The 12,500-nt window shown below is 42.0% G+C and overlaps 2 protein-coding genes across 2 annotated transcripts in view; one reads left to right on the top strand and one right to left on the bottom strand.

Moving 5' to 3' along the window:
* Window positions 1-12,500, top strand: part of LOC123516783 (probable serine/threonine-protein kinase DDB_G0278901) — a 203,658-nt gene that overhangs the window by 118,656 nt on the left and 72,502 nt on the right. The gene's annotated exons all lie outside the window — the stretch shown is intronic.
* The window catches only part of LOC123516772 (extensin-1-like), a 21,125-nt gene continuing 15,794 nt past the window's right edge, over window positions 7,170-12,500 (bottom strand). Inside the window, 2 exon segments of the mRNA XM_045276414.1 lie at window positions 7,170-8,231; window positions 8,233-9,175. Of these exon segments, the coding sequence (XP_045132349.1) occupies window positions 7,514-8,231; window positions 8,233-9,155 (1,641 nt within the window). The 5' untranslated portion in view covers window positions 9,156-9,175 and the 3' untranslated portion in view covers window positions 7,170-7,513.

The raw sequence follows: 12,500 nt of genomic DNA, 5'->3' as shown, positions 1-12,500 counted from the left end.
ACCACCACCACCACCACCACTGTTACTACTACTACTACTACTACTACTACTACTACTACTACTGGTGATGCTGCTGATGATGATAGTCGTTCTTTTAAGTATTTGGTTCATGGTTATATTATGTCATACAGGTTGTGTGTGTGTGTGTGTGTGTGTGTGTGTGTGTGTGTGTGTGTGTGTGTGTGTGTGTGTGTGTGTGTGTGTGTGTGTGTGTGTGTCTAATTAACTTGCGGTATATGTGGGAAGGAAAGAAGGGAAGAAGGAGAGAGAGAGAGAGAGAGAGAGAGAGAGAGAGAGAGAGAGAGAGAGAGAGAGAGAGTGTTTTGAAGGAGAAATGAGGGAAAGGAGGGAAGAAATGAGGGAGAGAGAGAGAGAGAGAGAGAGAGAGAGAGAGAGAGAGAGAGAGAGAGAGAGAGAATAAGGAAGAGAGAAGGATGGAAAAGAAAGAGAGGGAAGGATTGATAGATAAATAGAAGAAGAGGAAGAAAGGGAGGAAGAATTGAAGGAAGGAAGATGAAGACGAAGGAAGGAAGGATAGAAGGAGGAAGATAATTTGTAGAAGAAGGAGAGAAGAGAAAATAAAGTTTGATTTGTACTCTTTTCCTGTCCTATCTTCTTTTCTCTTCATCATCATCATCATCATCATCATCATTTTCTTCTTCTCCTTCTCCTTCTCCTAGTCCTCCTTTCTTCTTTAATTTTCTTTTCCTTCTTTATCATTTCCTTCTTACGCTGCCTTCCCTCCACACACACACACACACACACACACACACACACACACACACACACACACACACACACACACACACACACACACACACACACACACACTAAACTTTATATATAAAAAAATAGAATTACTGAGAATATATAAGAGATGAACACAAGTCAATATTTATAGAACCTTCCCCTCTCCCTCTCCCCTCACCCCCTTCCCCTTTCCTTCTCCCCTCCTCTCCCTCTCCCTCACCTGACCCACATATCTTGATTCTTATGTTAGGGCGGGATGAGAGGGGGGGGGAGAAGGAGAGGAAAGGAGAGAGAGAGAGAGAGAGAGAGAGAGAGAGAGAGAGAGAGAGAGAGAGAGAGAGGTGAATTGATGTTAAGGATTTACATAATATCTATTTAATCTCTCTCTCTCTCTCTCTCTCTCTCTCTCTCTCTCTCTCTCTCTCTCTCATGAATATGCAAATTAAACCTGACCAATCGTGAATAATCTTGTAAACAAACACGACTTTTACCACTCAATTACACACACACACACACACACACACACACACACACACACACACACACACACACACACACACACACACACACACACACACAGAAAATATATATGAGAACCATTTATTTCACATATTTATTCTATTTATTTACTTATGAAAATGAAAGTGGAAGAGGTGGAAGAGATTGACAGGTGTGGATTGGTGTGGATAGGTGGATTAATTAAGGTGTGGATCTATTATGAGGTCTAGAGGAGGATGGAGAGAAGAGAAGAAGGATGGAGAGAGAAGGAAGAGGAGAAGGAGGAGGAAAGGTAAGGAAGAGGTGGAGTGGAGATGTCAGCTGGAGGAAAAGGAGGAGGAGAAGTAGAAGGAGAATAGAAGATAATGGTGATGATGATGATGAGAAAGGAGGAGGAGGATAACAATAAGGAGAAGGAGGAGGAGGAGGAGGGGAAAGAAGAAGAAGAAGAAGAAGAAGAAGAAGAAGAAGAACAACAACAACAAACAGAACAAGAAAAATGTGAATAAGGAGAAGGAAGAAATGGAGAAGAATGAGTAGGAAGAGAAGAAGAGAAGAACAAGAAGGAGAAAAGGAGAAAAAAGAAGAAGAAAAAGGAAAAAAAGTGCCAACAAAAACAACAACAACGACAAAGAAAGAGGAAGAAGAGAAGAGAAGAGAAGAGAGGAAGTAGGTGGAGGAATAAAGAAGAAAAGTAAAAGGAAGATTGAGGAAGAATGTGGAGGAGGAAGAGGAGAATTAGTTGTGGTAGGGAGATGCAGGATGCTGGAGGAGGAGGAGGAGGAGGAGGAGGAGGAGGAGGAGGAGGAGGAGGAGGAGGAGAAAGTTGTCATGTGGGTTTGCGGTTCAAAGGAAATTATGAAGCGTTTGTTATGTAGTCTCTCTCTCTCTCTCTCTCTCTCTCTCTCTCTCTCTCTCTCTCTCTCTCTCTCTCTCTCTCTCTCTCTCTTCGTAATTTCTTCATTCTTCCTTTCTTCATTCAGTATTCTTCTTTATTTTTATTTCTCTTCTTTCTCCTCTCGTCTCTTTTTATCTTTTCCTTGTTATTATTTTGTTTCCTTCTGTTTCCTTTTTTTTCTCTTTTTTTCTTTTTCACCACCACCACCACCACCACCACCACCACTACTACTACTACTACTACTACTACTACTACTACTACTACTACTACTACTACTACTACTACCACCACCACCACCACCACTACCCTTTGTTTTATTTCATTACAATGGCATAACAGTAAACAAGTGTGTGTGTGTGTGTGTGTGTGTGTGTGTGTGTGTGTGTGTGTGTGTGTGTGTGTGTGTCTTGAATTGTTTGGCTTCTGATGTATGTTATATTGAAAGTGAAAATAATGTCTCTCTCTCTCTCTCTCTCTCTCTCTCTCTCTCTCTCTCAGTGGTAAAAGTGTACATCGATATTCTTTTATTTTATTAGTTTGCCATTAATATTCGTGGCGTGTTCCGTTTTCTGTTGTAATGAAAATGTGTTATGGTTACGTTTTCTTTTGATTTTCATTTTGGAGACAAAAATAAAGGTGAAAATTTCTAGTGTTTAGATTTTGTTTGTTTTTACTCGTTTGTTTATTTTTTTTATATTTCTCTTCCCCTCTCTCTAATTATCCTTTGTTTTTGTTCTCTTTTCTTTCTCTTCCTCCTCATTATTCTTTCTCTACGTTCTACTTCGTTTTTTCTTCTTCTTCTTCTTCTTCTTCTTCTCTTCTTCTTCTTCTTCTTCTTCTTCTTCTTCTTCTTCTTCTTCTTCTTCTTCTTCTTCTTCTTCTTCTTTCTTCTTCTTCTTCTTCTTCTTCTTCTTCTTCTTCTTCTTCTTCTTCTTCTTCTTCTTCTTCTTCTTCTTCTTCTTCTTCTTCTTCTTCTTCTTCTTCTTCTTCTTCATTTTTATTCGTTTTTATTTTTACAGGTTTAATCTTCTCTTCCCCATCATTTATCATTTTTTTCTCTTTCTTTTTTTTTTTTTTCTTTCTTAATTTCTTACTTTCTTTTTTAATTTCTTTCTTTGATTTTATGTTTACTTGTTTTATTTATTTATTTATTGTATTTTTTTACTTTATCTGATTTTATTTTCCATTCCCCTACACACACACACACACACACACACACACACACACACACACACACACACACACACACACACACACACACACACAGTCGCCTCGCTATTTTACCGTGATGAACGACGCTAATATAACACAAATAAGAAAAAAGAAAGAAAAAGAATATAAACTTCAGTACCAGAATGCGTTTCCATATTCATTCTGGTGACTATTTGGTGATTTTATTCAGCTTCAGAAACTCATGTGGGGGATTAAAATAGTGAAGACTGTGGCCATTAATCTTCTGACCCCATAGACCCTTCCTAATGTCAATAAAATGGTGTAATCGTACATAAATCTCAAGGTAAAAATGTGTCCCAGTACTGAAGGGGGTTAAATTGGTGAAAACTGTGGTCATTAATCTTCCTTCCTCCATAGACCCTTCATAATGTCAATAAAATGGTCTAATCGTGCACAAATCTCAAGGTAAAAATATGTCTCACTACTGAAGGGATTAAAATAGTGAAAACTGTGGCATTAATCTTCTGACCTCCATAGACCCTTCATAATATCAATAAAAAGGTCTTATCGTGCACAAATCTCAAGGTAAAAATGAGTCTCAGCATTGAAGGGGGTTAAAATAATGAAGGTTGTGGCCATTAATCTTCTGCCCTCCATACACCTCTCATAATGTCAATAAAAAGGTCTTATCGTACACATATCTCAAGGTAAAAATGTGTCCCAGTACTGAAGTGGTTAAAAGAATGAATTAATTGATGGTAAGTGATGAAAACAATAAGAATATGCTATAATTTTGGGTGAAAATGGTGACAAACAGTAATAAAGCAGAGCGAAGGAGGCACAGCAGGACCACTCTCGCTATAACTCTCTCATACAACAATTAAAAAGCACAAAAAGAAAAAAAAAACAAGTATATAAACTGAAGCACCTTGAGAGAGAGAGAGAGAGAGAGAGAGAGAGAGAGAGTGAGTGACTGTGATTTATTAACGTTGTAAATTGCTTCCGTGTTACGTTGTGGAGAGAAGACATAGAAAACGGGTTATTATTGTCATTGTTATTATTATTTTTATTATTATTTTTTTTATTATCTTTGTTGTTGTTGTTGTTGTTTTGTTATTGACATCTAAAAAAAGCTTGCTAAGTTTGTCACCACCACCACTACTACCACTACTACTACTACTACTACTACTACTACTACTACTAATAATAATAATAATAATGATACATATTTTTCTGTATATTTTACTTTCTATTCATTATTTTTTTTTTCTGATTTATGTGACATTCCCGTTTTCTTTTCTGGAAATTTACAACATTTTTCATTTCATTTTTTTTATGTGTTTTATATTTACTGGAATTAATTTACGTTCCTTTGTCTATTTATTGATTATTTTTACTCATTAATCTTCTATTTATTTGTTTATCTTATTTTTTTGTTATCATTCTTTTATTTCATTTTCTTTGATTTCATTCTATATATTCTATTTTCCTTTTTATTTATTTATTTATTTGTGAGAGAGAGAGAGTATATTTGCGTTCATATGTATAAGGTACCGTCTAAAATTGAATAGAAAACGGGGTGTAATTATATAAAGAAAACGTTAATTTTTAGGATTGACTTCTCTTTTCTTCATTTTCTCTCTTTGTGTCTTCGTTTGGTTAGGAAGACAATAGGTAAGAATAAGAATAAAAAGAATAACGGAGAAGAAGAAGAAGAAGAAGAAAAGGAGTGAAGGAGAATATAAGAAGTAATGTAATAAATGAGAGAGAAATGAAAGATGGAAGGAATGAAGGAAGGAAGAATTGAAGGAAGAGGAGTAAGCAAAAATGAAGAAAATTAATAATAAGAATAAGAAAGAAGAACAAAGAAGAAAAATAGGAAAATAAGTAGTAGTGTTATGAATAAGAAAGAAGGAAGTAAGGAAGAATTTTGAATAAAGGAAGGAATGAAGAAAAAGAGGGAAACGAAAATGAATAAAATAAAAAATGAAGATTAAGATGAAAGAGGAGATGAGGAAGGAAAATAAAAGAGTGAATAGGAGAAATAGAAGATGAAGGAAGCGAAGAAGATGAAGGAAAATAAGATAAAAGGTGGAAAATAGATAACAAAATAAAGAAGAATAGGTGAAGGAGACAATAACAAAAAGAAAATGGAAGGAGGAAAGTAAATAAATGAATGAATGAAGAAGTTGAATAAGATGAATAAAAAGAAGAAATAGGAGGAATATAATAGTCATCCATACCTACCTCGTTTTCTGTTATGGATGTGCCTCCCGTTTTCTTTACAGTTTGAAGAGGTAACTTAGATATTTTGTTGATTTTTCTTATTTATTTTTCCTCTTTGTCTTCTTCTTCTTCTCTTCTTCTTCTTCTTCTTCTGGCGTTATTTTTTATTTATTTGTATATTTATTTTTTTTGTATTTTTTTTTCGTTTTTTCTTGTTCTTGTTCCTCTTCTTGTTCTTCACCTCTCTCTCTCTCTCTCTCTCTCTCTCTCTCTCTCTCTCTCTCTCTCTCTCTCTCTCTCTCTCTCTCTCTCTCGTTTAGTTCCAGTTTTTTTGCTTGTTTGCTGTTTTGTTGTAATTATTTTTTTTTTTTTACCTTTCAAATTACATCCATTTTTTTTCTCATTTCTATTCATTTTTGTTCATTAATTATTGTTTTTTTTTATATTGAATTATTTTGTATATTACCTTATTTATTTTCTACCTTTTTTTTCTATTTTTTTCTATTTTGTGATTGTTTTTCATATTTATTTATTTATTTATTTGTTTATTTATTTTGTTCCTTTATTTTATTATTTTTTTTATCCTTCAAATTACCTTTTTTTCTTCTCTTCCATTTATTCATTTTTTTTTATCTAATCTAATTTTATATATTTATTTATTTATATATTTATTTTGTTCCTTTATTTAAATTATTTTCTACCTTTTTTTTCTTCCATTCATTCAATTTTTTTATCTAATATTTTTTTTATTATTTTTGATAGATTTTTTTTCATATTTATTTATTTATTTATTTATTTATCTATTTATTTAATTGTAATGGAAAAAATATTATCGGAGGAAGAAGACACAGGGAAATAAAAGTTGCACGTATATTTTCTATAAACTATGTGTGTGTGTGTGTGTGTGTGTGTGTGTGTGTGTGTGTGTGTGTGTGAGTCAATACACTTAGCTCTACCTTAATACATACATACATACATTAATAATTACAGCGACAACAATAATAATTCTCTTTCATTAATTAAACACGATAATAATAATAATAATAAAATAATAATAATAATAATAATGATAATAATTAATAAAACGGTCTTTTTTCTCCTTTCATCTTTGCGTGAGATATATCTATTAATTCATTTATTTAGTTATCTATCTAATTATTTCACATTTTTATTTAATCTGATAATAATTCTCTGTTTATATATATATTTTTTTTATTTACTTTTCCACATAAAAAATAATATGATTAGCACCATCATGTCTTCTCTCCCATTGACTAGCTGTGACCCGGGGAGGGGGCAGGGGGACGGGGAAGGGGGGGAGGGGAAAGGAGGGAGGAGGTGCGGCTAAGGGTGTGGGAGGGGGTAGTGGTGGTGATGATGTGATGAAAAGATAATGATAACCACCACACACACACACACACACACACACACACACACACACACACACACACACACACACACACACACACACACACACAAGAAGGAAAGCTTGGGGGAATGGTGTAGGATTCTCTCTCTCTCTCTCTCTCTCTCTCTCTCTCTCTCTCTCTCTCTCTCTCTCTCTCTCTCTCTCTCTCTCTGAAATATATGTGCATGTTTCCAATAACAATAAAAAAATCAATATGTAACTGGAAACTGTGTGTGTGTGTGTGTGTGTGTGTCCTTCAGCTTCCTCGACAAGTCTCCTCGTGTTACTACTCTACTTGTACTACATGGCGGAAGGGGGGAGGTTGATGGGTGGGATGGGGAGTATGGAGGAGGTAAGGGAGGGGGAGTGGGAGAGCCGCCCCCCGTGACGAGCCTGGTGCTTTGGGGGGGGCGGGGGCGAGGGGTGTGGGCGCGTGTGGTTGTGTTCGTTGTACACGTAAAGTAACGGACGGTTTGTACGTAACGGACGGAAGTTCTGTACTTAGATTACCAGGACTTCGGGTGAGGGAGCGGGAGGGAAGGGGTGAGGGGCGGGGTGCCTCACGCTGAGAGCACTGCCATTGGGGGCGGCATTCCCCCCGGCGCGGCGTCCACCTCCATGGGGGAGGAGGGCTTGATGGTCACCTCACAGGAGATCTTCTCACCCTCCTTCTCCACCAGCTCCTCCTCCTCCTCGTCGTCCTCCTCCTCCACGTCTATGTACGCGTCCTCGTCGTCCTCGTCGTCGCCTCCCTGTAGGTCGCTGGTGGCGGAGCCGTCCCTGGCCTTGTCGCCACCTGGCGCCGCGGGATCGTCCTGGCCCTGGGGCGGCGAGTAGCGGCGCGGGCTGCCGTCCAGGATGGTGGGCCCGTCTGAGTCGTGCTTCTTCATGTGTCGGTCGAGGTTGGTCTGCTGGCCGAAGGCACGCTCGCACAGGCGGCACTTGTAGGGCTTCTCCTTGTTGTGGATGTTGCGCACGTGGCGCTGCAGGTTGGACGAGATGCTGAACGACCGCTCGCAGAACTTACACTTGTACGGCTGCTCGCCCGTGTGCGTGCGCAGGTGGCGCGTCAGGTTGGCCGACCGCGGGAACACCTTGCCGCAGAACTTGCACGAGTACCGCTCGCGGGGCCGCGCCGAGGACAGGCCGGACACCACGCCCGCCACGCCGTGCCCCTCGGAGTGCTGCGACACGCTCACACCCTTAGGAAGACGCTCGCCCATCACCTGGTACAGCGCAGGGTGCCCCGGGGGATGCGGCCCTGGCGGGGGCCCCGGTACCTGGCACCAGCTGGGGGGAGCCCGCGTGGGGCCCCAGGTGGTAGGCGGTGTGGGGCAGGCCCATCACAGGGTACGGGGAGCGCACGGGGGCGCCGGGAGGCAGCGGGCGGTGGCACTCGCTGGAGTAGACAGGCACGGGTTGGTGCAGGGTCTGGTGCAGGGGCGGCGCGTAGGCCACCACGGGCGGGGGTCGCGGCCCCACCACGGTGCTACTGACGGGCACCATGTGCAGGCCCGCCTTGACGGGATCCGCCTCGATGGGGGCGGGGGCCAGGTCGTGTGGGGGGAGGGGGGGCCGATACTCGTGCACGGGGGAATGGTACTTGGAAGAGGGCGGCACCTGCAGCACTGGAGGCGGCGTGCGGCGCTCCACCAGGTTCATGTTCTCGTCCTCCAGCGGCAGGCGCTTCTTGACGGTGAGGTCCAGCGGCTGGTCCGCCTCGGACAGGTCCAGGGGACGCGAGGCAGGGGACATGCGCGGCTCGCGGTTGTGGGTGGACAGGTCGAAGGGCATGTCCGAGGCCTGGGGCGGCGCGTCAGACCGCCAGGGTGGGGGGTGGGTGTCAGGCAGGTCAGGGGTGGGATACGGGGCGCGCGCCTCGGGGCACACGGCGGCCTGCTTTGGAGAGCCCAGGGAGCCGTGCACGCCGGGGGGACGAAAGGCGTGGGGCGGCGCCCTGAGAGGCAGGCCGGGCACCTCGTATTGGGCCAGGCTGGGGTGGGGGGAGCGGGAGCGAGATACACCAGGGGGCGAGGGCTGGGTGAGGGCAGCCATCAGGCGAGGCCGCCCGTAACTCGGCGCTGGCGGAGACATGTGGTAGTGGTGAGAGTAGGCGGCCGCGGGCGTGATGGGGCGCGGGGCGGGGCGTGTGGGCGAGGCGGCGGGCATGGCGCAGGCTGGGGCGGCCCGGGGCACCAACATCAGGCGGACGGCGCGGCGACCTGTGGAGAGAGGGAGTGAGGGTGAGACACGCGCCACCACCACCACCACCACCACCACCACCTTGGCACGGAGAGGCGGAGAGACACGCGCACACTATCACCACTATCACCACATTACACCACCACCACCACACCGTGACTCCCCCCCCCTCCCCTCTCCCTTCCTCTCCCCTCCGCGACACCCCAACACACACTATCACCTTAAACTTTACTCGAGGTCACACTTTTTGCCCCGCGAGGCCATCTTTTCCCTCGTGACCTGCCACTCCCTCCCTCCCTCTCTTCCCTTCCCCCTCCTCCCCCATCCCCAGGTGCCCCGCCCTTCCTCTACCCCGCCCCTCCCTCCATCCCGACACGGGCGGAGGGCGAGGGGAGGGGAGGGAGAGGCGGGCCTTTGTGTGACCCTGTTTTTGTCCCCCCCTTTGTCTCTCTCCCTTCTCTCCCTTCTCTCTCTCTCTTTCTCTCTTTCTCTCCATCCCTCCACACACCCCTCCCATTCCTTTCTGTTTCTATGTCTTTCTTCCCTTCACTTTTATTTCTCTACAAGATAAATCACGTAACCTTTTTGTAATAGTAATAATAGTAATAATAATAATAATAATAATAATAATAATGTATATGTGATTAAAGCGAAGATAATTAACAGATTACAATACACTTCTGTTTCCTCCTCCTCCTCCTCCTCCTCCTCCTCCTCCTCCTCGCTCTTCAACCAAACCTTTCATCATGTTTCACCCCACTCTCTCTCTCTCTCTCTCTCTCTCTCTCTCTCTCTCTCTCTCTCTCTCTCTCTCTGATTTTTGTAACATTTCTAGACACCAACTCTTAAAAATATTTTGTCTCCACCTTGAGGAGGAGGAGGAGGAGGAGGAGGAGGAGGAGGAGGAGGAGGAGGAGGAGGAGGGAGGAGAGAGAAAGGCGGGGCATATTGAGTCAACCTTTTTAGCATAAGTAGAAGGGAAGAAGGTAGAAGAGAAAGGAGAAGAGGGAAGAGGAGAAGATAGAAGGGAAGGGAAAGAGGAAGAAGGAATGAGGAGAGAACGAATGGAAAAGAAGAGAAACAGGAAAGAAGGTTGAGAAAAGAGAAGATAAGAAAGGAGAAAAGAGAGGATAGGAGGAAAGATGATGAGGGGAAAAGATAAAGAGGAAAAGAGGAGAAGGAATAGAAAAAGAAGGAAAAGCAGATGAATAAAAGGGAGAGTGTGAAGTGGTGAGTCAGAGAGAGAGAGAGAGAGAGAGAGAGAGAGAGAGAGAGAGAGAGAGAGAGAGAGAGAGAGAGAGAGAGACGTAAAACCCACAAACAAACAAAAATACCAACAATAAACTAAAGATAAGAAAAAGAAAAAGAAAAAAAAACACCTTTCATGATTAATTAATGAACCTGACCAATATACAAACGTCCACCTTGAAAAAAAAAGAAAAAGAAAACGAGGCTAGTCAGGAAAGAAAACGGACACCACAGACCTCAAAACTTTCACATCCTCCTCCCTCGGGACATTTAAATGGACCAGTTGAGACTACATGTTGACTGGACCACGTGTTGAAGAATTAAATACCCTTGTTGGAATTTAAATGCCTCGATTGGTATAAAGAATAGAAAATAGTAAATAGAAATAGTAAGTCGAAATAAATAGAAATAGTATATAGTAATAGTAAAATAGTAAGTGAAATAGTAATAGAAATAGTAAATAGTAAGTAAATAGAAATAATGAATAAAAGTAGGAAGAAGGAAAAATGAAGATAATTGAGCATAGTGTGTTGAATATGAATAATAAAGGAAAATAAAGAGAGAATTATATTAAAAGGATGTAAATAAATGAGAGAGAGAGAGAGAGAGAGAGAGAGAGAGAGAGAGAGAGAGAGAGAGAGAGAGATAGGTACCACAGTTAAGTAAATAAAGAAAAATTAGGGAAACGTGATTTAAACAAGAATAAGTAAAAAAAATAATAAAAGTGAAAACGAGAGAAAAATGAAGATATAAGATAAACTAACCTAACTAACCAACCAAACTGGACCTAACCTAACCTAACTTGACCTAACCTAACCTAACCTAACCTAACCTAACCTAACCTAACCTAACCTAACCTAACTTGACCTAACCTAACCTAACTTGACCTGACCTGACCTAACCTAACCTAACCTAACTTGACCTAACCTAACCTAACCCTAACCTAGCCTAACCTAACTTCACCTAACCTTCAACTGGAGCCTTTGGAAAGCAGTGATGGGGAGAGAGCAAAGCGTTTCAGAATACCTAGTCTAACCTAACGACCTTACCTGACCTTACCTGACCCACAACCCTATTCAGAAAAGCGTTTTCTTCTCACCACGACAATTTTCCAAGGCCACAAAGTACTTACCAGGTTTTCAAGGCAGTTTCTCCTTTTGAACCCCTTCAGTACCAGGACGTGTTTCCATATTCATTCTGCTCACTATTTGGTCATTTTATGCAGGTTCAGAAACTCATGTGGGGGGATTAGAATAGTGAGGACTGTGGCCATTAATCTTCTGACCTCCATAGACCCTTGCTAATGTCAATAAATTGGTCTAATGGTACGCAAAACTCAAGGGAAAAATGCGTCTCAGTAATGAACGGGCTAATTAACTAGAAATCTTGCCATTCTATCACCAGAACCAGAAGAATACCTTTAAAAACACGAGTATCTTCAACTAGAGTCCATGGAAAGCTGTGATGGTGACAGGGAAAAGTGTTTCATAATACGACCCCTAACCTAACCTAACCTAACCTAACCTAACCTAACCTAACCTAACCTAACCTAACCTAACCTAACCTAACCTAACCTAACCTAACCTAACCTAACCTAACCTAACTTAACCTAACCTAACCTAACCTAACTTAACCTAATCTAACCTGAAAACATGATGATGATGATGATGATGATGACGATAGAAGTGGATAAGTGGATGGAGGGAGTAGAAGAGTGGAAAGTGTTTAGTGGAAGGCAGTAGAGAGAGAGAGAGAGAGAGAGAGAGAGAGAGAGAGAGAGAGAGAGAGAGAGAGAGAGAGAGAGAGAGGATAGTTTTTGTGGAAGAGTGGATGAATGATGCAATGTTGATGTTGTTGTTGTTGTTGTTGTTGACATATCTTGGTAAGAGCACACATTTGATCCTCCTCCTCCTCCTCCTCCTCCTCCTCCTCCTCCTCCTCCTCCTCCTCCTCCCTCATCCTTGCAAGTGAGTCACATCTAATTACAGGTGTGCCTTTGTTTGTGTCCAGGTGGTGTTGTTTACCTGTGTGTGTGTGTGTGTGTGTGTGTGTGTGTGTGTGTGTTAATAATTTTTTTTTTTAATTCAGAATTGATGT

The sequence above is a fragment of the Portunus trituberculatus genome, chromosome 6, assembly GCF_017591435.1.
Source record: "Portunus trituberculatus isolate SZX2019 chromosome 6, ASM1759143v1, whole genome shotgun sequence".
In the NCBI taxonomy this organism is placed as follows: Eukaryota; Metazoa; Arthropoda; class Malacostraca; order Decapoda; family Portunidae; genus Portunus; species Portunus trituberculatus.
This window is presented reverse-complemented; position numbering and strand designations above follow the sequence as displayed.